At 39.2% G+C, this 25,784-nt stretch overlaps 1 protein-coding gene across 4 annotated transcripts in view; it reads left to right on the top strand.

Moving 5' to 3' along the window:
- The first annotated feature begins 2,616 nt into the window (after positions 1-2,616).
- Positions 2,617-25,784, top strand: part of PROM1 (prominin 1) — a 54,271-nt gene continuing 31,103 nt past the window's right edge. For 2 of the 4 annotated variants that reach the window (XM_041402708.1, XM_041402710.1), the window contains exons 1-4: positions 2,617-3,025; positions 19,022-19,080; positions 21,984-22,010; positions 23,518-23,723. In XM_041402708.1, the coding sequence (XP_041258642.1) occupies positions 2,806-3,025; positions 19,022-19,080; positions 21,984-22,010; positions 23,518-23,723 (512 nt within the window). In that variant the 5' untranslated portion in view covers positions 2,617-2,805. The remainder of the gene's footprint in view (positions 3,026-19,021; positions 19,081-21,983; positions 22,011-23,517; positions 23,724-25,784) is intronic. The other 2 variants (XM_041402709.1, XM_041402711.1) reach the window with 1 other exon arrangement.

Consider the following 25,784-nt stretch of genomic DNA (forward strand, 5'->3'; position numbering starts at 1 on the left):
TTGAAATCTCTTTTTAAGGAAAAAAAATTGAACTGTTGCTTTGAGCTCCTAAAATCAAGAGCCAAACAAGATTAAAGTGATAAAAAGTGGTTACCATTTAATGAAGGTCCCTCCAGGTGCACAACACGCTGACACGCATGCCGAAATTGTGTTGAAAATGTACATGTGATATCGGGCTTTTACACTTCTCTTAAGTTTAGCAAATTAGCATGATTGACAAGAATCCCCAAATAGAAATACAGTTAATGAAGTAATTCCCCTCTAGGTTTGACCCCCTCTGAAGCACCCCCCCCTTGTTACTAGCTCTACCTTGTTTATGTCTAAAACATGAGAAATTGTCTTGAGAAGGTGGCTCGGCTTTGATTCCCAGAAGAAGCAAGATTAGGACAGACCTTCAGGAATTCGTCTAGTAGGAAAAGTACTGGAGTTAGCTAGGAAATGATATAGCTATACAATAATAGTCCACAGAGCTATGAATATATATGAGGAATATATGTAAAAACAAAGGTAATTTTGGCATCAGAACAGTAGTGTATCAAACTTGCACAATTTTCACTGTTCTGCCATAAAGGCAAAATTATTTTTTTTATCTAGTTGTGGTTTTGTGATGTTTTGTCCTGTAGGTGTCTCGAGATTTGATAATAAACTGCAGCCTAAGCAGTTTTCACTTTTTGACTATCTCTGTGTTCAGCCTTATAGCAAGATGCGCATATGATAAAACTCCACTAAAAACTATCTTCTAGGCTGATGAAAACTAGTCTTAGTAAAAAAATTAAAGGAGAAAAATGAATATTTTGGATTTGAACTTTTTATTTTCTTTCATTAATCTTTAACAGAACATTCTTTTCCATGGTATTATGTGTTCTAAATTACTGTGTGCTTGTGTTGAGCATATTTCAGAGGGATTGCTAACATCACCTTTTTGAATAAGGGTTGGATAATTGTGCTAATTGTAGCATTATTACTATTCATTCTTCTTGGTTTTCATAAACCACGAGGAAGAAAGACAGTTTTGAGTGTTCCCTCTTAACTCACTTGAGCAGTGTAGAAACAAAACTGTCTCTAGGACTTTGATCTGATCTTGTATTTCTTTGTTCCATGTTTTTCTTGACCTATCCTTTGAGTGCAGCACAGACTACTACACAAGCTTGCAATGTGTTTTTGAGTTCTTGCAAAGTACTGGGTTCAGAAAGGTAGCTGGTGTTTAACCAGACTGTGAAGCATGGGTGAGATTTAAGTCTCACCTTACTGCAGGTTTTAAGTCTCTGTCTTGAGCGTCTCTTTGACCTGGAAGTACCTTGGAAGTCAAGACACTGGTGTAGCGTTGGGCTGACTGAAGCTGTGAGGTGTTTGTGTAATTTTGCTGTCATTCTTGCCGGTGAATGGTCTGAATACCAAGGTGGAGATTGAAAGCTTTTCTCTTGGGCAGTGCTGCTGAAAAGGGCAGCAGAGACCCTGCCGTGCCTGGGGAAGGCAGGGGGAGCTCTCCAGTTGGAAGTGATGTCTTGTCACGAGCAGTGTGCTCCCACACGGCCCTGCCAGTGGCACTCCGGGGGATCAGCAAAGGCGTCCCCAAGAGAAGCCGGGCTGAGGGGTGGGAAAGTCAGCACAGTGCTCGCTGGCACGCTCATCAGGTATGTGCAGCTTCCAGAGCCAGAGGATGGCAGCAGCTTCTCTGTGGTCTTTTATTTGGTTGGCATTGGTCTGTTTCCTCAGAGACTGCTGTTGCACGCTGAAGTGAAGGAGTCTTACCTGGCTTCTTGTAGATCAAGACATGGTCACTTAATTTGTTGGAAAGCCAAGGGTGTTTCTGTTTAAATTTCTTAAGTAGTGGTAGATTAAGCTGCTGCGGTGCAGAATGTTCTTAAAGTTGTACAATCATCCAAAGCCATCTTAATGACACTCAGCTTTAGCAAGCTGTAAATAAAAATTGTTCAATAAAAACTTCTCCAGTTCCTAAGGAGAGCTTTGAGATAGCTTGGATTAATAGAAAGTAATTGCTGACACCAATTGTCATCTGTCAAGAGTGTGATGTTTTGTTGGTTTTGGTTGTTTTTTTTTGTTTGTTTGTTTTGTTTTTTGTTTGTTTGTTTTTTTGGTTTTTTTTGTTTTGTTTTCTTTTGGTAACTTTTCGGTGATGTATCATTTTAATCTTGAAAAACAGTTAAGAGTAACTAGGATTGAAGGTTTTGCTAAAAGGTATAAATTAAAGAAATACGGGGTATGACTTGTAATAAGTGTCATCAACTACAGAACCATCAGGTGGTAATTAAATGCATTGTGTAATTGTTGTGACATGACATATTGTGCTTAGTCAGAAGCACAGTTCATGCAATGCTCCTTTAGTTTTGTTTCCCTTGGAGCTGTATCAACGTTCTCTTTGTTTTTGAAAACTCACTGACCTGGAATTGTGCATAATTCTTTTTCCACCTCTTTCAAATACAATGTATGTAGTATAACATATTATTCACAAGCCTCAAAATGTTTTTCTTCCCTGTCCTGTCAGGCTCACTGTTGCCGCTGTTGATACGTTCAATTTCCACAGAAGGTTGCAGGTTCTTGCACTTTCCCATTTGCTTGCACACGTGTTAATGAGCTGTTTCTTCTTTTTGCCAGAGATGGTGCGCTGAGTCATTTTGAGAGGCTGCTGTTCCACTCTGAAGTAAAAATACATTTAAGAATTGAAGGTGTGAGTGCACCAGCATTCTCCTGGCTAGAAAGCTACTCCTCAAGTGAACGTATTGAAGATTTCTAGACTTGGTTGGACAAATACCTCTACCTCCAGTTTTATGAATACTGCTCGCTATGGCTGTGGAACTCTGTTTGCTGCTGCTGCTCTTTTGTGGAAGTACAATTTCAGAGGTACAGCCTATATACAAACCACCTCCTGGAACTTTGGATTTTGGATTTGTACCAGCCAAGACGTATGATACAGGTGCATACCATGAACCTGGGGCAATAGGAATTTTGTTTAAAGTAGTACATGCATTCCTGTACTTAGTGCAGCCAAATACTTTTCCTCAAGGTAAGTGAATAAACTACTTCTGTTTGAAATACAGATTTGTTATTGATGTTGTTATATTGATACACCCCATTGTAGATACCAAGGCCATAATCAGACAGTAAAATATATGATGGGCTTTGTAAGTAGCATGTGCTATGGCTTGAAAATCTGTACAGTTGTGTATAAGAGAATATTTTCCTGCTAAGCATAATGGGGAGGAGGTTGTTAATGAAAATGAAATGTTGGTGACCTTTCACAGAACTTTGCTTACATATCTCAGAGCTGTCACTGATGGATTTGAGGCTTGTTTTCTTAACTGAAGCAGCATGAGATAAAATAGAGGATAAGCTGCTTTGTATTTACCATTAAATCCATAAGAGACAGCTGAGTTTTTCACGTTGTGATAATCAGTCAGGTGGTTACAATATTATAAGATTTAGCCCAGGAAATTTGAATTCAATTTCATTTGTTTCCATATATGTGCATCCATGATCAAGTTTTATGTAAGAGCGTGTCCATTACATAGCCATGTGTAGTTTCTTGTTCCTTTGAAAGCTGTCAGGTTAAAACTTGAAACTGCACTGTTTTAATGAGACTTTTTTCCCCCTTTGTTTCTTACTAAGCTGTTCCTTCTAAAGGAAAACTTAAGATGTTGGAGAAGTGTGTGCAACCTTATTGAGGTTGCATTGATTAAAAGGTGCTTTTGGAAATTGTGGGTTTGGTAGTTTTATCAACTTAACTTACCAACATACTTTTTGTTTCACTTAGCTCTTAAAAGTGCTAATGCTTCTGTATAATACTGGCATTTAAAATTGTGTCAAGGTGAATTTAAAATTGTATCAAGGTTAATTAAATCTAAGAATGGATTTGTTTTGAAACTGATTCCTTTTGGTGGTTTAGCTGCAACTGTGTGTATAAAAGGTGTTTATATTATTTTGTAATATAGCTTTCAATTTATAAATTTATACTTTTAGTAATATCAAGTCTTAAATTCATTATTCTAATGGGTCGCATATGTGTATGGTATCTGTGAACTGCTGTTTGTTGGACTTTTGACATTTCTTTGTGCATCTCTGACATAACTGTAGAAGAATGAGCTCAGCTGAACTTGAATGAATGAATTCTATTTAGGCAAGTGCTCAGAATCCCGGGGGTTAACCAACAGAATAATTATTCTGCAATGGGCCAGAAAAAATGGCCTTTCTGAAAACAGGCCAGAAAAATGGCCTGTTTTCCTGCAGGATGTGTCTTTTGAGCAGAGCTTGCACAAGGTGTAATGAGGGCAGTTGCATGAAGCTGACAGTAATCTCACCTTTGGGAGGCACTGTTTCCAGATACCTCTGCTTCTTTTGCCTCTTTCCTTCTGTTAAATGATCAGGTGAGCTATTTGTGTCCCTGTGAGACCTGATGGTGAGGACTGCCATCTGCATTCAGCTCCTAGAAGCAGGCCTCCACTCTGCCTGAAGCTCTGCTTGGATATTTTGTTCTCTTATGCTTGTGGAAACTTGATTTCACCAAGACATTTACTGTGTTTTTATATTACCAAGAATTTGTTCTGTAGTCTTGTATGTCAAAATTAATATCTTATGTCCCAAGCATGTGAATAATTTGTGAGTATAGATTTTATGGTCAAGGTTATTTTCTGGTGTGACTGCTTGCAATAAGTTCTACATCAAGTTGGTATTGTGAACTCCAGCATTAAAGAAGTAGAGAATTTGTTCTTAGCTTGTAAGCTTTGAGCATCTCATACTTCTCCCTACTTCCTTGAAGATACTTTTTGCCAAATCATGTATTTTCAGAACTTTGCCTTTGTTATTTGCATTAAGTGAAGTCATGCTCCCATGGCCCCACATACTTCACTGCAAAACACAGATTTGGGGGATCATGTCGGTTTGAGTCATACCATTTAATTGGCTAATCCCCGTAATCTCTTTTGCCATATGCTGTTCTATTTTCACATTCAGTGTATTAATGGTACAGTTATATATTTAAAATTGTTGTTTTGTTTTGTTTGGGTTTTTAAAATTGAAATAGATTTAATTCTGATTCAGAGATGAAAATAAACGTGATGACAAATGGGCACAGAAATCAAGTCTTTTGATTTCTCTTTCAGACTTCATTGTTCTGGTGGGACTGGTGCTTCAGAATAGTTAGCTCCAGGTTGATGCCCCAGTATATTGCATATAACCACAACATAGGGAAGTATCATTTGTGTGTTAGCCTTGGCAGCAATCACTTAGACCTTTGATTTAGTAGTCATATATTTTTTCCTAACACTTGGAAGTGCTTCAATGTTCAGTTTTCCAATGTATTAGTACTCCTACCTGGGAGGAGAACTGATAGGATTGTCTAATTGCATGTAGATACTCCTGCCTTTGTAAGTCACCTTCTGTGAAAAACGTTTCACACCTTCTAATAGTGCTCTGATGGATAACATTCACAGTCCTTCAGTCCAAAGTATGCCTTTATACTTCACACTCTTATGCTTTATACTGTATAAATATATGCTGTATATTTATACATATACTAGATGCCTTTATGCTTTATTATGCTATGATAAAAAGGTATTAAGTACATAGAGGCTTTGGTAAGTGTTATTCGTAATTGCTTGCTGCTAAGACTCAGCAGTTGAAAGGGATCACTTAAAGAAAAAATCAGTCGAGAAATATCTTGTGAGATGGTTTTCTTCTAGTTACATCTAGATAAGTAATTATTTATTCCCTTCTAACTTTGTTCTTGCCGTCAAGTTTGTGGAAATATAACTCTAATCTAAGTTTAGATTTAATAAGTAAGTTATTAATCAGATTAAATATAGTTCTCCTGTAAACTACAGTAACAGAACCAGGACAAGGAACTGTAATGCCTTTAAGATTTTTTAAATTGTTGAATCTTTAAGACCAGCACTGTGCTCTTTGGATATGGCAAGAAACAAGCTCAGAAGAAGTGAATTAGGATATCTGATTGCAGTGCTGCAGTGAGTCTAAATAGATTCTGCTTTCAGTTCCACCAGTCAAATATTTTTGTACTCATTACCAGATGATGTAGTGCTGTAAATGGGAACGAGTTAGCTCTTATTCAGGGAAGCAGCCTCCACTTTGAGTTAATGATACACTGGAGTGGAAAAGACTGGTCACTTGTTTGCTACCCGAGGCTCAGTAGGTGACTTTAATCTCAGCATGCCTTTGTTCCTGCATGGTAATGATTGTGCTGCTACTCCTTTTGTTGAGAACTGTTTAGGATAGAGGCATAATTTTCCTTCTTGTTAATAACACCACTTAAAATAAAGAGATGATAATAGAAAAATTACAAGTTCCTTCTATCACTTAGCTAAGAAGGAGGACGTCTAACAAAATGAATAATCAGTTTTTCTTACATAAAAATTCTCATAAACTGTAGCATTGATTTATTGATAAAGTTGTCACTTCATGATTGTGAGATGGTGCATGTCGTCTGTTGTGCTGGAAACCATCAGATATGAACTTGGTATGGACAGGGCATGGTCAGTATGATGCTGTGGCTGCTGTGAATTATCACAGTTTTGTCTTTGTTCCCATGGAAATAGTTGTTAGTTGCAATAAGAGAATGTTAATCTGAGATTCCAGTTGCCAGCAGGCTGTGCCAAACAAATCTTTGGCTTCACAACTTGTGTCTTGTAATAAAAATATGAAGCCTTCACAAAGGAAATAAGAGGGGAATAAAGCTCCTGCTCCTATTTTTAGGAGAAATACAACAAAAACTTGCAAGCCTGTTTACCTTACCCTACTGTAGCTGAACATACTGCAGAACAATTTTACCAGTTAAGTTACAGCTGCTGTTCTCCAGCTTCTGACTTTTACTCTAGATAAGCATTTCTGCTGAAGTGGGAGTTCAACGTAACATAAAAATCAACTGTTGAATGCAGGTACATTCTGGGCAGAAGAAAGTGTGAAGAGTTAAATGTACTGTTTGCTGTGGGGAACAAAAACAAGATGATTTTTAGACCTGGACTAAACCTTTCAGTTCTTTCTGCAGAATCTTGCTTGCTGAACAGTTTTATCAGACTGAGGATCAGAACTTGAATATTTTAATGTCAGGTCCTGTGTCTGACCCATTTTGGTCTTTTTCTCTTCATCTAGTCAGCCTTTAGAGCAGCTGCAGATTATGAAGTTCAGCAGGTTAGTCTTGTGTTATCTCAGCAATAAATCACATGGCTGTATTCGGCAATTAAGTTATTTCCAGATATTTTAAAGAAGAAACCTGTAGCTTGATGTGAAAATCAACTGTGTCTGTAGCTAGTATGGCTATTTTGGGTAGGTTTGATGAGCTCCTAGGATACTGACTTTTTAAATCTATTGGCTGTGTTGAGGCTCTAAAGCAAGTAATCAAAACACTTTTATCACTCCCTCACTTAGTAAAGCAGAATTACTTTGTGTGTGCATGTGTCAAACTAGCTTCTCTGCCTTTTGTAACTAATTCTTCCATGCTCATTTTTACTTGAAGTTTGCTTCCTGTTAATAATAAGTCTTCCACAGCTCCCCTACAAGAACAAATGTGTATGTCTGGATGTTGGAGCTAAGCTCAGTTATTTGTAGTTGGTAGTGCCCTTTTATTTTTAAACTTAAGATTTTCCCAGGAATGTTGAGCATGTCTGCACAAGGTGAGAGGATTGTGCTCTGGCTCTGATTCTGCAGGTGCTACAGTCCAGCACCATAAAATTTTGGACAGGTACCTACAGCCATTATAACATTTCATGAAAACATAATTTAGGATATCCTTTTTTCCAGTTGTGTGAAGTTTCAGTTTTAGTTTGGATGTGATATACTACTTTTTTTGAGATAATGTTTGATAGCAACCCCCTTGTGCAGGGGGGTTAGTTTTCTCAAAGCTTACATTCTGGAGCTGGGTTGGGAGCACAGGTGGAACTGGTGCAGGAACTGAGAGGAGAGGAAGAGCAATCCAGTAAGTTAGCTGTTAGATTGGCTCAGTTCTGTTGTCAAGTGACAGCCAGTGCCTTCACTCCATCCCTCTGGTGTTTTTCCCAGCTGCGAGTAGAGCTGTGGTGTGAATTTAGAATAGTGGCTTAAATGTCTGTAGCAAAAATGCAGGTGTGCCAGGTGCACTGCAAAATGACAGATGTTATATACAGTGGTGGTGGGGATTTGGGACAACAGTGCTCCTTCATTTGGAAATACAGCGTATACATTGAAAGAAATTTCTTTTACGCAATGGTGGAAATACTGGGGAAGATAGAGCAGCAGGAAGATATGAGATAATTTAGCCTCTTCTTTTCTCTGCCCACTCATATACATTTAAGGAAATAGTGTTAAAAAATCACTGCTCATTTTGTCTTGGGAAGTTAAGAGCTGCTCTGCTTGGTGACATGCCCATGTAAGTGAGGAGCAGTATGAGAACATTTCTGAAGCAGATTTAAGGCTGGCTTTTTAGTTTTCTTAGGCATCAGAAGAGTAATTCTTTTTCCCCTGATTTATTCAGAATGGCAGAGTAACAGATTGCTTGTCAAAAGGACTTTCTGTGGGCAGGGAGGAGCCAGGGGTTTAGGGAGGGGAGGCTTATATAGATGATCTGCTGGAGGTTACCACTGAAAACTACAGTTGCAAATGTTAAGACTTCTCTGATGCCTTCCTGCCCGCTTCTTTTGGATTGTGTAAACAAGGAACCTCTTTTGCAGACAGGCATTTTAGGGAAAATATAGAAGTAATTTTTTAATCAGTGTAGCATAGCTGATAATCTGAAATTCTTGCTCTTTATGGCAGCTGGAATTCTTTCTCTACAGTATTCTCAGTGCATGCCCTGATCTGGTGTAATTCTGCCTGCCAGCTCTGCCTAGGAGAAGAAACATGCTTTGACAGCAATTGGAAAACATCAGTTCAGCTTTACAATTTCAACACTTAGGACAGAAGGGAGAAACTAGAAAAAACAAACCTCGGGTAGAGCTTGAGGGCATTGGGTTACTTTCCATGGGAAGGGTACTTGAAAGTGGTGTTAGCACAGATGGCTGTGGCTATTCCTGCAGGGTACCTCAAACAGCCATGCCTCTTGGAGTTTGATAATAATCATAAATTAAAGAGGCTTGTTGTGTATTTAGCTCACATTTCCCCAATCTAAACTGCCTTCTCTCCCCATTCCAAATGAGACAGCTACATGCTTTCTGTCTGTGGGAACATCTCTGTCCAGTGGGATGGGCATGTTCTGTGTGGAGTACTGAGGAACTCGGGAAATCTGCTGGTAGTTATTGCATGGGCAGTCTTTAAAACTGTCCTGACCCTGTTCTGTTTGTCTGTGGTTGTTAGTGGGAGACACAAGGTATAGCCAGAGAGATCACCAGCATTCCCTGCTTCCAGTGCACAGGCAATAAGTTCTGGATGCAACTAAATCCAGGGGTGCTGACTACAAGGAAGGGAAGAGTGTGAGTACAGGATGGTATTGTGAGTGGACATGGCCTTGTTTGTTTTTCATACTAAGTAGAGTCTTCATTTGTGGAGTTTGTATGTTATTTTTTAAAAAAAGCAGGGGTACTATGTTCTAGAAATGCGTATATTTAGATAATTATCACTATTCTACCACTAAAAGCATGATAGCTTGTTGAGACTTGCAGAGCATACCTGCAGCACCTCCTATAGTGAGAAGTGGGACAGAACAGGTTTTGAATCAGCCACAGTGTCTGGCACCATGGATGAACCTCTTGAAAATTACCAGCAGCTACAGATGTCATTTGGGTTTTCAGGCAGCTCTACTGAGGCACCATGGTTTTCCCAGCTTAGCAGTGGCTACTGCTGTCCTGTTCATCCTGCCCCTTCGTTTAATTTTTACAGGCTTAGCTATCCACATAGTGCTGAACCTCATTCTCGTTTCTAACTTGTAGCTCTGGAACCGGTGGGGAGAGAGGTGGGAGGAATATCGCTGAATTTATTGGAATTATGTTTGCACAAGCTTCCAAGGGACTTCTCAGTTCTTTCATCATCTTGGCTGCTATGAAGCATTTTCAGTTAATCATATGAAATACTATACAGAGACTGCCTGTTATTGGAAAGGCAGTCATTTGAGCCTCTCTTCTTTGTTACAGACCATCATAATAAGATAGCACAGCCTAACCCTATTATATTTGTCTGATGTTTTGCTTAGGTGGTTGTTCAGAGGAAAATAAACTCCTAAGTCTTGTTCAGTGATGGCTCTTTCTTGAATGATGTCAGCTGAAGTAAGGACAGCTTGATAGATCTTTGCAACAAATCTTTCCACAGTCCTGCTGGTCGATTTTCATTACATTGAAAATGACCATCAGTACTTTTTCCTCTCCCTTTTTCTCACTATTGTTTTTGCTTCTCAAGATGGTCTGTGTAACTTTCAGATTGTAACCAAAGTGATGCCTTTTCCAAGTAAATACACAATATTCAAAAGTTGTTGGAGCAAAATAAATGTGTAAATGTTAATTATACTTTTAACAGTATTAAAATTTTCCATATATGTATGAAAGCTTTTGAGTATATGTCTTCCTTTTTCCAAAAGTGAGTTATCTTCATGTTAGAAGAGAAACCAGGTGGCACAAATGGCAGTCAGTGTAGTTTAAGCTGACTCATCTATCAGTATATACATTTTAGTGTAAGCCTGCCAGTTATAAAAAAGCCCCACAAACCTACTTTGACACCCTTTTCAATAAGCACATAAATTTCTTGCCTAAAAACACTTGTGTGATTAAATTATGATTTGTATTGCATCATAACATAGTCAGGATCTTTCTTTTGACAGAAAATATACAAAATTATTTTATTTTGTTGTGCTTTAAAATGTGATTGCAGTTGTGAATGTGAATATTACTACTACTATTAAGCATTGCTTTGGCTGTTTAACTCAGCTGAAAGATACCTGTACTGGGTAAGTCCAGGCATCAGGCCTAATTAGCTCTCTTCACAGCAGCAATCTTTACTTTTGCTTTGATTTTTGAGTGAAGTAGTGGTCTCTGTAGTACTTTGAGCTAATATGCATGCCCCAGTTATCAAACATATGTGGAAAGTTGTGGCTTTTGCAAAAATGGGAAAGCAGAGAAAGGGAATTCTGAGGAATCTCAGGGAAGCTGCCAGAATGCCCGTCACTGAGGTAATCTGGTCAGCAGGTCTCCAGCATGTCATTCTCAATTAATTATCTGTGTTCATATTTCAAATAATCCAAGTTATGCAAGAGAGGATTTTCTGTGCTTTCCTCCGTTTATAGCAACTCCTGAGGTGATAAAGGAAGAGAAAAAATGTTGTTCATACAGTCCAAATACTTACTGCTTCGACCAACGCTACGAGTCCGTTATGTCCATACAACCTATCAAGAAGTTGCTGAGCCTGTACAGCGTGCTAAACCAGACAAACTACAGTGCACCAAGTTAAATCTTTGCCTGTAATCTGTTGTAAGTCCTTACCAGATGGTGGCCTAGGGAGAACTTGAGGTAGCTACTGCAAGCAAAGCAAGTGGCAAAAAATAGCTGTCATGGCACAAACAGTGTGCTACAGAAGTTTTGTTGCCTTCAGAAAAAGAGAATGTAGTTTCTGTGTGGAATACTTCTTCAAAGCTTTCAACTTCATTTTGCGTCTGCGTGGTGCATGCAAATTCATCGCAGCCTCCTAAGGAAGGATTTTTCTAAAGGCTTCTCTCGCTTTTTTCTTCTTCCAAAACTTCAGCAAGAACAGAACTTCCTTTGTAGCAAGGAACAGCTAGAAAGCCCTGCAAAGGTTATTTTCAAGGGAGAAATCTTTCATTCCATGCATCCTGTAACGGTCGATATTGTGGATGTTTCTTTTTTCTTCAAACCTTTATCTTGGCCAGGCTCTTTCACGTTGTCTGTGCGTGTCAATGGAAAGGAGAATGTGCCTAAAGGGAAAATGTGACTGTTCTGAAGAGTAACCTCAAGCTTGGGGCAGCTGTGTGGTGTGATGATTTCCTGTGGAAGACTTAAAGTGCCAGTTTGGTCCTCCTAACTACAAATTTCCATTTTTGGGAAATGGGGAATTTTTTTGTGTGCGTGAACTAAGTTCATTGACTGTTACTTTTATCTCATCCACTGCTGTATAATTTATTTCCTCAGACCAGTGTTGTTTTCTGTTAGGAAGCGTGTAAAGGGAGTCTCCTTAATTTCATATTCCATTTACCTTGGAAGCTGTTGCTGCCATGTAGTTCCTTGTCTTCAGCAGTTCCACTGTATTTAGTCCTACTTGTGCTCTGGCTAAAGCTCTCCCTGTTAGGCCATTTCTAGGGTTTCAGCCCTGCTGATGGCTTTTCATCTCCTCATTACCTACTTTATATTGCATCTCTGCTCCCTGCAGTCTCTCATGTCGCCCAGTGCTGCATGCAGTACAATTTAAGTTGCACTTCTAGATCAGGTAGCTTGTCTTTTCAGTTATGAATAAAGCAGCATATGCTTTACAAATCTGCCGAGACCTTAAAAATGTATTTATTCTATTTTTGCTTGTGTCATATGGTGTGTTGTTGAATTTTGTGACAGCCAGAGTGCTGTAGGATAACAATATGTAATTAAAGAATGCATAGTCAGAGGGTGAGAATGGACAGTGATAATGCTGATGAGAGGAAACTGCATGCTGAAGGCATGGAGAGGGTGACAAGGCAGATTGCCATAGCAGATGAGAGGTTAAAATACTTAAGCAATTTAGTACGTACTTGTTGGATTTTGACCTCCATTCAAACAAGTTTTTCTGGGCATTGTGTAATAACAGGTTCTAGGGCTTAATTTTGCACGAGTGATGAAGTACAGCTGTGAAGTTCCTTTCTTAATTGCCTTTTTCTCTTGTCCAAAAGGCTTGGTGATTTTTTGCTCATTATTTCTTTAATGCACATGAATAGGTGGTTGAACAGAGAATTTCCTTTCACCACCTCTGTAATGGAAATGGGTGATGTTGTGTGTGGGCTACTGAAGCAAGGGAAGATCTGTGTGTTCAGCAGTTGTGCTCAAAGGGAAGAGGGTCTGAATTGCCTCTTGAAAGGAACAAGAGGGTGGAAGCTGAATCAATCTGATGTTTCCAGTAACTCAATTTAAAGAAAAAAAGTGAATTGTATATAGAGAGACTTTGCCTAAAATGAGGGGGGAGAAATTACCTAAGGACCTAAGGAGGCTGGGGCTTTTTTCTTAGTTCTCTTCTAAGGACAAGGACTATGTCCCAGGTCTGTCTAAAGAAAATATTGTGAAGAGGGGAGTGAAGCTTTTCAATCTGAAGTTGGAAAGGAATATTCTAGACTATATGAGTGAATGCCTGGATTAGATTCCTTATCTGTGCACCACAGTGATCTCTTCCTGTGTGGGAATTGGGAAGATCTCCTTGTCCATGAGACTTCCCACTTGTCCTACACAGTGAGTTTTCTTCCTGTTGTGCACAGAGAGGACAGAGAACATGGGGTGAGCAGAGTGAGCGTGCCAGGGCCCTCCCTCTCTGCAGTCACCAACCGTGCATGATGGATTCTTCACAGCCATCAGCATTCCTGAGCTCTCACCTTGCTCTGCAGTGGAACCAGAGAGAATTGATGCTGTGGGATTAGGGACAGCAAGAGTGAGCAGAGCCCTCATGGAGGCAGGGACAAGTGAGGGGGACCAAAGGTAACCTGGGGTTACCTTAGAAAGGAGGCCTCTTCAGTGGGAGCCACATCTGACCGTGGCAGAGGCTGTGGCTTGAGGCTTTGGGGAAACAACCAAAGCCCCATTCAAGTCAAAGCAAGTATTTTAAAATGTCAGTGAACTGAACTTGCTATAAAACTTGCTTTCAGATACCTAGAAGGTTTTTGTCTCTAATAAATCTGAAAGGCTTTCCTGGTTTTCTTGGCTTTGCAGGAGATATTCATTAGTGTGACTCATAATTAGGAAAAAAACCCCAAGTTTGAAGTAATTTTAATTCATTAATGTCAGACTAATTGACCTATATTCAGAGAGGTTCTGAACTGTTCAATGTGTATGTAGTCCATTGACTCTCTCTATTATAGATGAACAGGAATGGGCTGAAATATTGTTTTGTACATGAGAATGAGATAGCAATAAAGTAGTTACTAATTGATCATTTGTATTATCTATGTAATTCTCCCCTATTGTTTGGAAAAAATCTTTTAGTGCTATATGAATGCTTCAGTCATCGTTCTTATTGGCTTGTTTGATGACCTTTCAGAATAGAAACCTAATATATTATGTATAATTCCCTAATATATTATATTTATGCATAAAAAGACATTAATTTCTGGCGTAATTTGATTAATGCTGGAGTTGCACTATGGCTGAACTGGCTCAGTGGAGTTTTTTTAGTAAAGTGAAAGCATAGCATTCCCAAAGGTTTTACTCCAGCTATTTTCCTGTCACCTAGATTTGAAAAGCTTCTTTGGCAGAAGAATTTCTAATTAATTTATGTTGGTACTTAATTGCCAGACAGCTTATTTTTAAATCTCTATTATTTTTGCTATCCTTTTCTGTAGTGCAGTTCTAAGAAGCACACTTAGTGATAACCTCATTTTCCTGCCAGAATAATGAGATGTTGGATCTATATACACAGTACTCTTGCAATGCAGGAGTTAGTAATTATGTTTTCTTAACTGGAGATCCTCAGAGTGCTTAATATTTCTTCACAAATTGCATTGGTAAATTAAGAGTTCATCTGGCTAGTTAGATTTACCAGGGCAGATGGCATTTTGCATGTGTGATGTGAGCAGGAAGGATTCAGCAAAGCAATAATGTAATTAGCTGTGTAAATGAGCCTCACAAGGTAAATCTCTTTAACCCCAATGATAAAATGTGTTTTGTGCTAGAGCTGCGGATTACTGGTCCTCTGAAACAATGTGTATAACTAGTCAAGCCAAGATTTCAGGAGTAATCCAGATAATTTGGAAATACAGAACACTACTTGTTATCACACCTGCCTTACACTTTTATGTTTGAAACAGAAATAGGCCTCAGGATGGTACTTTTCCATAATGCAAAACAGGGTTCTGTGGAGTTCCCTGAATTCAGTTGTAAATAAAAGCTTATTTGAATCCTAGAGATGAGATGTTCTAGCTAGGGAGGAAAGATGCTTCATAAAAGCAGACCAAAATCCCAGGCTGAATAAAATGTGAGTTGAGCTGTCTTTTCACTGTGCTACAATGAGCAGTGTAGCCATATGTAGCTCCTGTTTACACAGTACCTGGCACAGGATGTTCCCCCATTTTACCCTTAAGCTCTGCAGCAGTAACTCTGATTATCATCAGTGTGCACTAAAACCTGTAGAATCACAATGGTTTGGTTTGCAAGGGACCTTTAAAGATCATCTGAGCAGGGAGGATTTTGGTGCTGTGTGAAGGCTTGTTTGTGCCTACAGGTATGTGAGTAACTGCAGGTAATCTCACATTCAGTTCTAGCCAAAAATTTGATATTAATCAGATGGGGATATATCTAACTGTGTTGATATTGAAAGCTCTTGAAATAATAAATTCATGGTAAAGACTGCTCAATCACTGTGTGCTGCCTGGTTAGAAAAACACCCTGGAGCATCATGTTACTTCTGAAAAATCATTGCAAAGTAATCTAAGTAGTGAATCTTTATTCAGCGGGGCAGTCTCACATTCTGTAAAATTAAGGGGGAAAATGGGCTGCGTAGCAGCCCTTGAGTTGTGCATGAAACCTGTACTGCTCTTACTATTAAATTTATTCAAACCATGTGGGAACCTTTTGTAGCAATTTTCAGGCTTTCTTGTTTATTAAACCTAAAGATGTTTTACTTTCTGATGAATAAGCTTTAGATTCTCTAAATTTCAAAAACAGGCATGAAGTGCTACTTTCTGCACTTTCTATAAGTTTGTTATAGTGTATTCAGGTTGACTTCTGTCATTTTTTTTACTCACAGGCTATAAAATACAGAAACAGCATAAATAAAACTGTTCATAAGGAGCACTCTGAGCAATTTAGGCATATCACAAGAAGTCAGCGCAAGTTTTGGGTTGTTTTGGTTTGATTTTTTTAAGTATTGTCTCTTCTACTTGGAATACTGGAAGTCTGACTGAACATGGCCCTGGGTAACCTATGGGGGGGTCACTCTGGCCTGAGCTGGGAGGTTGGACTGGATGGTCTGGAGGGGTTCCTTCTGTTCTCAACTATTCTGTTTCTCTTGAGTAGTTACTTTGATATGCATAATATATACCAGCAAAGGTCCATAAATCTGTGTGGGAGTGGCTGTGGGTGTGTGTTTATACAAGTATGTAAAACTTCATGTAAAATGCTTGAAGGTTTGTTTTTTTTAATGTTTAACTTATTATGGGGACAGACACTCAACTAGGAGAATGGGTAAATGCCTTCAATTTTTATTTAACAGGAAAAGTTAATATTTTAAAGATTTTCTTGTACCAATTCTCAATAGTAGGAAATGTATCAAAGGACATTTTTGTCAATAATAAAATCTTGCTTTCTTTCGTGCTTCCTGGCACTGTTTTCACTACTTCACTAAATAATTTATAATGGAAAGTCATTATAATTGCAGGATAACTTTGGAATAATTGACACTGGAGGGGACCTTCAGACATAACCAAGTTCAGCTGTTTACAAAGCAAGATGAACCTCGAAGTTAGGAGTAGCCTGGAAATGAGAGCAGGTTGCTGGGGGCTCTTCTGGTTGCCTTCAGAGCAACATCAAGGAGAGTGCTGCCACAGATTCTTGGACATTTGGCTGCTGCATCTGATCACATGCACACAGTCTGTGCTGCTTCATGCACGGAGGATCACAAAAGCTTTTCCATTTTATTCCTTCCTATCACACTCTAATTGAAGCTGGTCAGTTTCTCATCAGTGGCTTTCACACAATGCTAAATAGTTGAATCAATATGTTAACAAGAGAGCTGTTTTTCCCCTTTTGCTGTTAAAAAAATTATTTATTATTTTATTTATTATTTCATGCAACCATATTTCTTAAAAAATTTATTTACATGGCATAGAAATCATCAGGAAGAAAGAAATATTACCTCTGCTGAAGAAGAAAAAACTGTCTAACAACCAGTGTGAATTACATGTTTGGGGTTTGTCAAGTTTTGCCTCACTTAGATTTGTGTCTCCTTGTTACTGAAGCTTTGAGAGAAGCACAGATGCTGCCTGGGATGGTCACCATGCAGGAAGGACTCTGCTGGTCCCAGTGTGAGAGATGTTTCAGAGTTGCAGCAGTGATCAGTTGTGTGTTCCCATGCAGTTGTGTGTGCCTTTCAGCAGTCTCATGACTCCCAAGATGCAGAGTGTGAAAGGAATTGCAGGGTTCATGACTCTTTTGTGCTTCCCAGGTGCTTATTCTATGTATGTTTTGGTTTAATTCTCTTATTGTGGGATTCAGCCTTATCTTGTATTTTATGCGTGGTCTTTCCAAAATGAGGTTGCCTCAGAATAGAGTCCTTCCTTACATACCACCAGCACTCTCTGAGTGTTTTGGAATCTACACCCTGTACCAGGAATGATTAGTAGCTTGGCACTTCAGTGATCCATTAACAGATTTTTATTATTTAGTTGGCAATCCTGCTGGCTGCAGCTCCCTTACTGGGACTACCTGCCTTAAACCAGGAGTTGGTGCTTTGCTGTTGTATGTTTTCTTTCCTTGGATGGTTTTCTGTGAGAAAGTCTTCAGGATTTCTTCAATTAGTCAAGTCCATGTTCCTACTGCAGGGTGTTGAGGAGGGAGAGCTATGGACACTGCTTGCTTAGGAATTTATTTTCCTGAGCCATGTTGGTGAGAGAGGAGTGAGATCACAACCCCTGTGAACTCCCTGAACATACTTTACAAGTGCTACACTAAATTCTGAGAGGCGTTGTATTTTTGGTAGGTGAACAGTCAGTTTTACACCTTCAGGTCCTTTATGGATCCCCAGGTTAGGTAACTTACTGGAGGTTTTTATCCTCCAGCTGGAGGTTGTTTATTAACTATGTTAATTTGCACATGGGGAGACTAAAAACAAGGCAATAGTGGGATGAAGTCCAGCTCTGCATGAGCATAGGGTGTAGAGTTCTTCCCTGAGCTGTTTGAGGTGTAGTGTTTGCCTTCCTGATGTGCTTCCTCCTCATCAGAGACCAGAAGTTCGGTCAGTTATTTCTCCTGAACATCCAAACACTGTTGCTTTGACACTGCATAGCATGGAGCACGCCCAGGGCCACTGGTGCTTCTCTGGGGAGAGGGTCTGCAGAGCTGGTGCTGCCCCTCTCCTTCCAGTGCAGGGTGTCACAGAAGTGGCCGGGAGCCACAGTTCCCAACTTACTTTCCATAGGGTTGTCCAAACCTTGATAGCAGTAGGCTGGTGATGTGCCAAAAAGGGGATCCATTTGTTGCAACTGCCAGGGTTTACTGAAGGTGGCACTAGTTGTGTTAAATTCCTGCCTTTTTTTGTGATTGCTGTGATTTTATATACTGTGAGTAAGTTAGAGTGCGTGTTGGATCGATGCACAGTAAATAGTAACATGTTAGGCTTTCTGATTTGTTTTGGTGGTGTTACTTACTCCCTGTTGATCCAGAGATCAAAAAAGAAAGTACAGAAATAAAAAATGGGAAAAGAATTGGGATAACATTGGCAAGATAAGGATCTTCTTTGTACCCTTCAGTGAAGAAGTCATCATTGGCATGCTTGTTTTGCACATGATGTTTCTGATGCTGTGTATATCATATGCTGTATGTATATTTATGCATGTATGTACTTGGCATAAACATGAAGCAAAGCTGATACCCAAAACATTGTCCAAGTAATTGATACATATGTGATGAACTTTTAATGATTTTATGGTTTATCGGACAAACCTTCACAGTATTTCAGTAGCAACTGATTAATAGATAGACAACCTGGCTATATTCCTGTGAGCTCATAAAACACACAGTTGATTAGAAATGTTGTTACTAGACAGATTTATGGGGACACTTACATGCTTGACTATGATGTTGATTGCTGTTCCTAATTTGATCTTGCCAACCTAACAGTAGAATTCATATTATTCTTTTTCCTCTGCTTTTATAAATTATGTTGTTTAAAACTGTGGAATATTCTTGCTTATTTTCAGATCTCATCAGAAAACTAGCACAGCAGCAGTTTGGAAATACACAGGGCGATTATCAAAAGGTAAATTGTCTATGTGTATCTGCATACAATAATGAAAATTATGACTTTGAAATTCAGGTTTTTTTCTAAACCCAGGATTTAGTATTTTAAAAGTATATGAACAGAATACAAATACGTTTTTTTAAATAATAAGTATGGTGTTTTCCTGAAAAATGTGAGACCAATTATAAAGAAAATTGCACAAGTTCCTGTAAAGAAATTACTCTTAGTTAAGGATGACTTACAAATTCCAGCTGTAATGGGATGGTTGCGCAAAGAATGATGGCTCTTTGTATTGAAAAATGCAGTTTTTATTTAAAAAACCTTAGGGAGAAATATTACTGCTTAGCTCTCATGTAAGCTTCACCTATTGTTTTCAAAAAGCTGAATTTGTATTATAAATATACTATTTATATATTAGCAAGAAGCTGGAATGGAATGTGCATCTAAGTTTTGGGCTGTTCTGGAGCAGCTTTCCATTTCTGAATCAGTAGTTGAGTTTCTGCAGTAGAATTGAACTGTGCCCAGGCAATGGTCAAGTTACTTCATGGGAGCCACTTGCTTCTGGTGCCCACAGGAGGATGGGCGTGCTGCTTGCACACAGAGCCTGAGCTATTGCTGTGACCAGGATGGTCTCACTGCTGCTTCTGTGTCTTCCCAACAGCAAGCCTGTTTCTCCTGTAGCTTGATGAGCTCTGCATGACATCCTGGCCTGTGGGTTTTGTTGTTACGCTGCATCAAGTGACTCTTGCTAATCTCACCTGCTTGCTTGGTGGGGCTCTAGAGAGTGGTGCAGCACAGATTGTTCCTGCATACCCAGGGAGGAATATAAGGGTAGGGCTTGGATGGGAGAGTCTCAGGACAAGACTGTAGGTGGTACCCCTGACCATCCTTGAGCATCCCCACTCTCACAAGTAGAGTATTTAGTAACTAGTACGTAAGTCATGAGGAATCTGAGACTAGTCCTCTGTAGGGGATGTGATTAAAGAGTGGCATTTCAAATATTAGGAGTGCTTAAGAAGCAGAACAGATACAGGACATTCATCAGTCCAAATTCTGATCTGAATTGCAAAAACATTGCAAAACAATTACAGTGCAAAACCTTGAAGCAGATTTGGAAAAGGAAAATATATCAGGACAAGTAAGAGTGTGCTTCAGATGACAGAAGCATCAGTAAGAATCAGCTGTGAAGCAGCCAGCATGGCTGTAGGTGTGCCCCTGGAAGAATTTCCAATGGATACAGGGAAGTGTGAATGTTGCTGAAGGGTGTGAATAAGTAGTTAGAAATGTTTACCTGTGGTTCTGATCACTCAAATTTAGGAAGAATGAATTCAGTCTAGGATGAGTTCAGGAATTGTCCATTAGGGTGATCTGGGAAACTTGTGGATCTTCAAATGAAACTGGAAGAGTTTGCTTGGCTTAGGAAAAGAGTTGATAAGGGATGTGTTTACTCTTTTGAAATATATATGGAGAGGAAGCATGAGGAAGAAGGTTCTGCTTCTTGGGCAAAATATAGTGCTAGCACTGAATCGTGGGGGCTGGAATGGACATGTGAAAAGAAGACTTGCTCACCAAGAACCCTTCAGCAGCAGGAACAGGAAATCTGCTTCTCCTATTTATCCTGTTAAATTTCTGCTGTTGTTCCTTTGTATCATTTTTTTAACCTATTTATAGAATGTGTTAGTGACCCAGGAGACCTTTCCCACTTCTGTGCTGTGTGTCCTAGTGTTCCCAGTTGGACTCTAACCGTGATCATCTCCCCATGCTCTGCCAGGGACAGCAGTCTGCCAGGTCAGCCCAGCAGCTGAGCCGTGCCTGCTCAGGGGAGCAGCTCACTGCTGCTGCCATTGCTTTGCTTCTGCTGGGAGGCTGCATGCTTCAGATGTTCAAAATCATACTTGGTACCAGATTTATAAGGGAAGGGAAGCACTAGTCATCCCTCCATTGATACAGGAGAAAATATGTTAATATGTTCAAAATATGATTTTGAACATTTTAAGTAGTACTGTTCAGTAGAGGTTTCAAAAGGATGTGTGTGATGCTCATTGAAAAAATGGCTAAAACTTGAACATTTCTGATTCTCACGCATAAGACTTTGGGCTGAGGGGTCTTGCCATCTCTAGCTTGTCTGCTTTTCTTCCAGTTAGGAGAAAGGGGAAAGCACTGTCAGTGGGAATCTGACAGGCAGAAATGAAGGGGAAAATAAATTAATTTTCCATTGTGGAGACAAGGGGGAAATTGAGTTCTTCTGAAATTCTGTCATAGAATATTTAGTTTTCAGTGTTTTTCTGGTTCTACAGATTAGAAAATAGGTAAACACTGTTAAATAGATTTCTTCAGTCATTCTTGAATGCCTTTTTTTTCTTTAGAATAATTTAAATTGAACCTCTGCATGGTTAATTGAAAGTGAGAGTGAATTTTGCGTGTAATTTGTTAAGATCCCAAACTGCTACTGGAGCTACTAAAATAAAATAAGCACTGAGAAGAAAAAGTTAGTCAAGAATATCGTATCAGTTATGACAGGTGGAATTCATGAAGAAATTACCAAACCAAACCACAAAATAATGCAATCTCTGGCCATCTGTGAGATATATTGCGAATTATTTGAAGTAGATGCTCAGTGTGGAAGTAACTGGTCTGTCATTGTTTTAAGATGAAAGCATTTGTTGGACAAATCCTAGATTCCTTTCATTCACCATGGAAACCAGAAAGTATCTGCTATGTATTTCATTGTAAATATTTTTCCATAATTATTTAATGGTGTTTCTGTGCATTTTTTACTTTAGTGGCTTGTTTGATATTGTTTTTGTGTTGTTAACTGTTATGATCTAGTCATGGTTATTTATTCATTATTCATGGGATTTGTTTTTTGTGCATGCTGCCTGTGTATTATACACACTCTCCATTTGTTTTGACTTCCACAGCCAGAAAATGTTGTCCTGACTCTTCAGGTAATGTCTTATGGTAGATGTACAGCTTTGAAAAGAAACTAACCTTGTCTGCACTGCTCCTGTTAAAACATCCATAGCCGTTTTAAATGTTACTTTAAATACTGTTTTTCCATCTAATCTGTCTTAACATGCTGTCATTTAATTTTTGAAGTGTTCAGCTACATAGAAAAGAAAATAGTGATTCTTTTGCAAAATCCAGCCAAATTCTTCTTTCAAGTATGCAGTTCATAGTCTTCAGAAGGAAGCACAGGTTTTAACAAGCAGTTAATAATAATTAAAAGAGTAGTTTTCATCCTAGAATTGGTAATTAGGGCAGAAATTTTCAACTCTGCTGATGGTGGTAAGTTGCTGTATTTGGCTCAGTTGGTAATTAGGGATTGTGAGGAAGGGCATCAGCAAAGCTGGAACTAGAGCATGATTGATATCTTGTGACAAACTGTAACTTATTTTACAGGACAGCCTCAATTTCATCGTTTTCCTGCCAAGTTGCCCTTGTGCAGGTGGATCTGTAAATAGAAAAGGCTTCAAATACTAGTGTGAGAATTAGTTCTCCTAAGATTGGGAAAGGAAAAGACAGATTTGTGAGGGAAGAAGGACTCCTGGGGTGTTCCCACACCGTGCTATCTCTGTGCACATACACCTCCCTGGCCTGGTTTTGGCTGGGTTGTGTTCCCAGCAGAGGGAAGCAGCCTGGCCAGCTCACAGTGTGTCCCCTGGGAGTCACATTGCCTCGTGTAGGGCCCTGCCAGGGCTGCCTGGCCCAGCTTCTTGGTCCCGGGGCTCTTGCAGAGTGAAAGCAAGTCAGGGTATTGCATTGCACTGTTCCCTTTCACTCCTGCCAGCTTTTGAAAGCATCCTTTTATTTGCTGCTGCTTTGCTGTTTGGCAGCAGAATAAATGTCTTTACCTGAGAGATCTTAAAATCTGTCTGCTTCTTCATGTTTTGCAGTCCCTAAGCAGGTTTAAATTCAGCACTTTGGAGTAACCCCTGCCACTGTAATCGATCATCCAGTGAAATACTTCTCTTTGGGGTTCCGATGAATTTTTCTACTCTTAACTGAATTAAATGGAGAAAAAGTGAAGCCTCCTTTTCCCCCTGATGAGGTGTTGCTCTAGTTAGCCTTGCTGACATTTGTGGAGCCTTTTTGGAAACAGATGTGAGAAACAGTAAATTCGTGGTCTGGGAATTCAGATGTGTTCATTTTTAACCTGTTTCCATTGCATTGATTCACATTTATTTTTTGTGAGCCTACTTCTTTCTTAGCACTCACTCTTGTAGTTTGCCTAGCTAATACTCTAGGTAAATAATTATTAGCTATCAGTATCTACAATGTTATATATCTTTTTGTTAGAAAAGTTGTCAATTAGTGACAAAATATACCAATTCCATAACCTCAGTAACTCAGTAGATGGTTTAATCTGTAGTTTGATTTTTAATTATTTTCTCTATATTGATTGCAGTTACTGTGTGATATCTGCTGTTACCACTATTTTTGTCTGAATTACAGGCCATCTACTATGAAATCGGTTTTATAGTCTCCGCAGCCTTGGGATTGCTATTTATTTTGTTACTGCCTCTTGTGGGACTTTGCTTCTGTATGTGTCGTTGCTGTGACAACTGTGGTGGGGAAATGCATCAAAGACAGAAGAAAAATGCTGACTGTCAGAGGAGCTGTTTTGCAACATTTCTTTTTGTTGCTTCTTTAATAATAAGGCAAGTGTGATAAAGAGAACAATATGAACCTTGATGTAGCACTTATTTTGCAGTGTCGTATGACAAATGATATTAATGTATTAGCCTACAGGTGCAGAAATTATTGCTTATTAAAGAAAATGTAACTGCGTTATAAAAAATGCTGCCACTGTTGCTATCCACAGGTCATGATGTACTTAATTAAGCAGAATATAGATGTGAAACAAACAAAAAAATTATATTTGTATTGGGCAAATGATATTTTTGCCAGTCTCAAAACAGCAGTTGCAGAATGTTGCATTACACTTTTGAACACAAGAGACCCTATCCTGTGTTCAGCCCTCACCCCACACAGAACCTGAGATGTCACATACTGCTTTGTTCTTGGTAGTGCTGTGGTGGTTAAAAAAGCAAGTGACTTCCTTCAGTATTTGCTGTACTCCAGATATTTATACTAGTTCAAAACCATGGATTTTCTTCTGGATTCTGTGTTGTGTAAACCAAGCATGCATGCCCTGTAAATCCTGGAGTGTGGAGACATTTTTGCACTGTTGGTGTTAGGACTATACTCCTGTGCTGGGTATGTAATGGGTGATGAGGAACTACAATCAAGATTTCTTCCTACTTTCAAAATACGTTGTTTGCTTTCATGCTTTCTGTTTTCCTTTAACTTCATCTTTTCAGCTGCCTACTGTCCTTATTTTGTGATTATATTAAAGAAGAAAAAAAAGTTTTGATCTATAGAGTGTGACTGTTCAGTCATATGGGATGTACTTTGTCACTTTGCTGTAATCTAAATTGGTTTTTTTTTTCTACTGTGTGTCATGACAAATGGTGACCTTGCTTATGCTCAAATAGGGGACAGGCTGATATCAGATATGGAAACATGCTAATTTCTCCCAAACATCACTAACATGACCCTCAAGAATCTGAAAACTCAAAAACCAAATAGTATAGGGTGATAGGTACATCCCAGCCATGGTGACACGACAAAAGTCCTTTATGGTTCAAGTTGTTGAAGACAGTAAAGTTATTAAATTACCACTCAACATGTCGAAACTGGAGGTAGGTCACAGAGCTTACCAGCTGTCTTTCCACCACATTGCAGGACACTGTGTTGAAGCACGCTGCTTTCTGGTTATAATGAGTGGGGAATGTTGCCTATTAGTAGAGAAATTAGGATTGTCCCCCTTCTTGATCTCTTTAACCTGTGCATTTGCTGCCAGATATCCTTGTAGGATTAAGCACAGCCAGCACAGACAAATGATTCTTCCCAGGTCATGACTGGCAGATCAGTGATCCCTAGTAATATGCTTTCCAGAACTAAGGAAATTGCCTCTTTAATGTCTCCATTCCCCCCCTCCCCCTTTATGAGACATCATGATGAATTAGATGCTTACCCTAAGTGGGGGTTGAAATGTTGCCTGAAATCAATCTGCAGGTTGAGTGGAGATAATCTCATATGAGGACTCCCTGGTTAAGTCTCTAATGCTGTGAGTGATGTGCAAAGCAAGGTAGAACTTCGTAAGGCTAATATTACTGATCCCAGACGGACTGAGGGCTCGAGTCTTCAGTATACCTCTGTACAAAGAGAGGTTCTCCTGCCCTTCCTGGATCTTCTTTAACAAGTGACAAGAAGATGCCATGCCTGGATCTATTTAAGCCCATGTCAGGTTGCTTACTGCTGTGCTGTAACAAAAAAGGACAGTCTTTCTGGTAGCCATTGCCCCAGCAAAAAATACTGGGGCAATGAGGTTTATGTAAAACTGTTTCTACATGTCTTGTACTGTACTCAGAAAGTATACTTGTGGTGACTTTTTTGTGGACACTTTATTGCCTGCTTTTCTTCAAAGTTCCTATGCAATTTCAGCTTAGGTGGAAGGTTTACCTGTAATTCTTCCAAAGTCACGCTTCTCACAGACTGTGCCAGAGCTGAATACGTGAGCATGACAATAACTAGAAGACTTTAGTCCTGTGTGAATAAAATGCCTATGGGTACTTGCAGGCAGAGGCAAAGGAATGAAAACTTGAATGGTCTCTATCAATACAGGATTACATTGAGATGTGCAATGAAATTACTAA

The sequence above is a fragment of the Onychostruthus taczanowskii genome, unplaced genomic scaffold, assembly GCF_017590055.1.
Source record: "Onychostruthus taczanowskii isolate IOZ18803 unplaced genomic scaffold, ASM1759005v1 scaffold2, whole genome shotgun sequence".
Lineage (NCBI taxonomy): Eukaryota > Metazoa > Chordata > Aves > Passeriformes > Passeridae > Onychostruthus > Onychostruthus taczanowskii.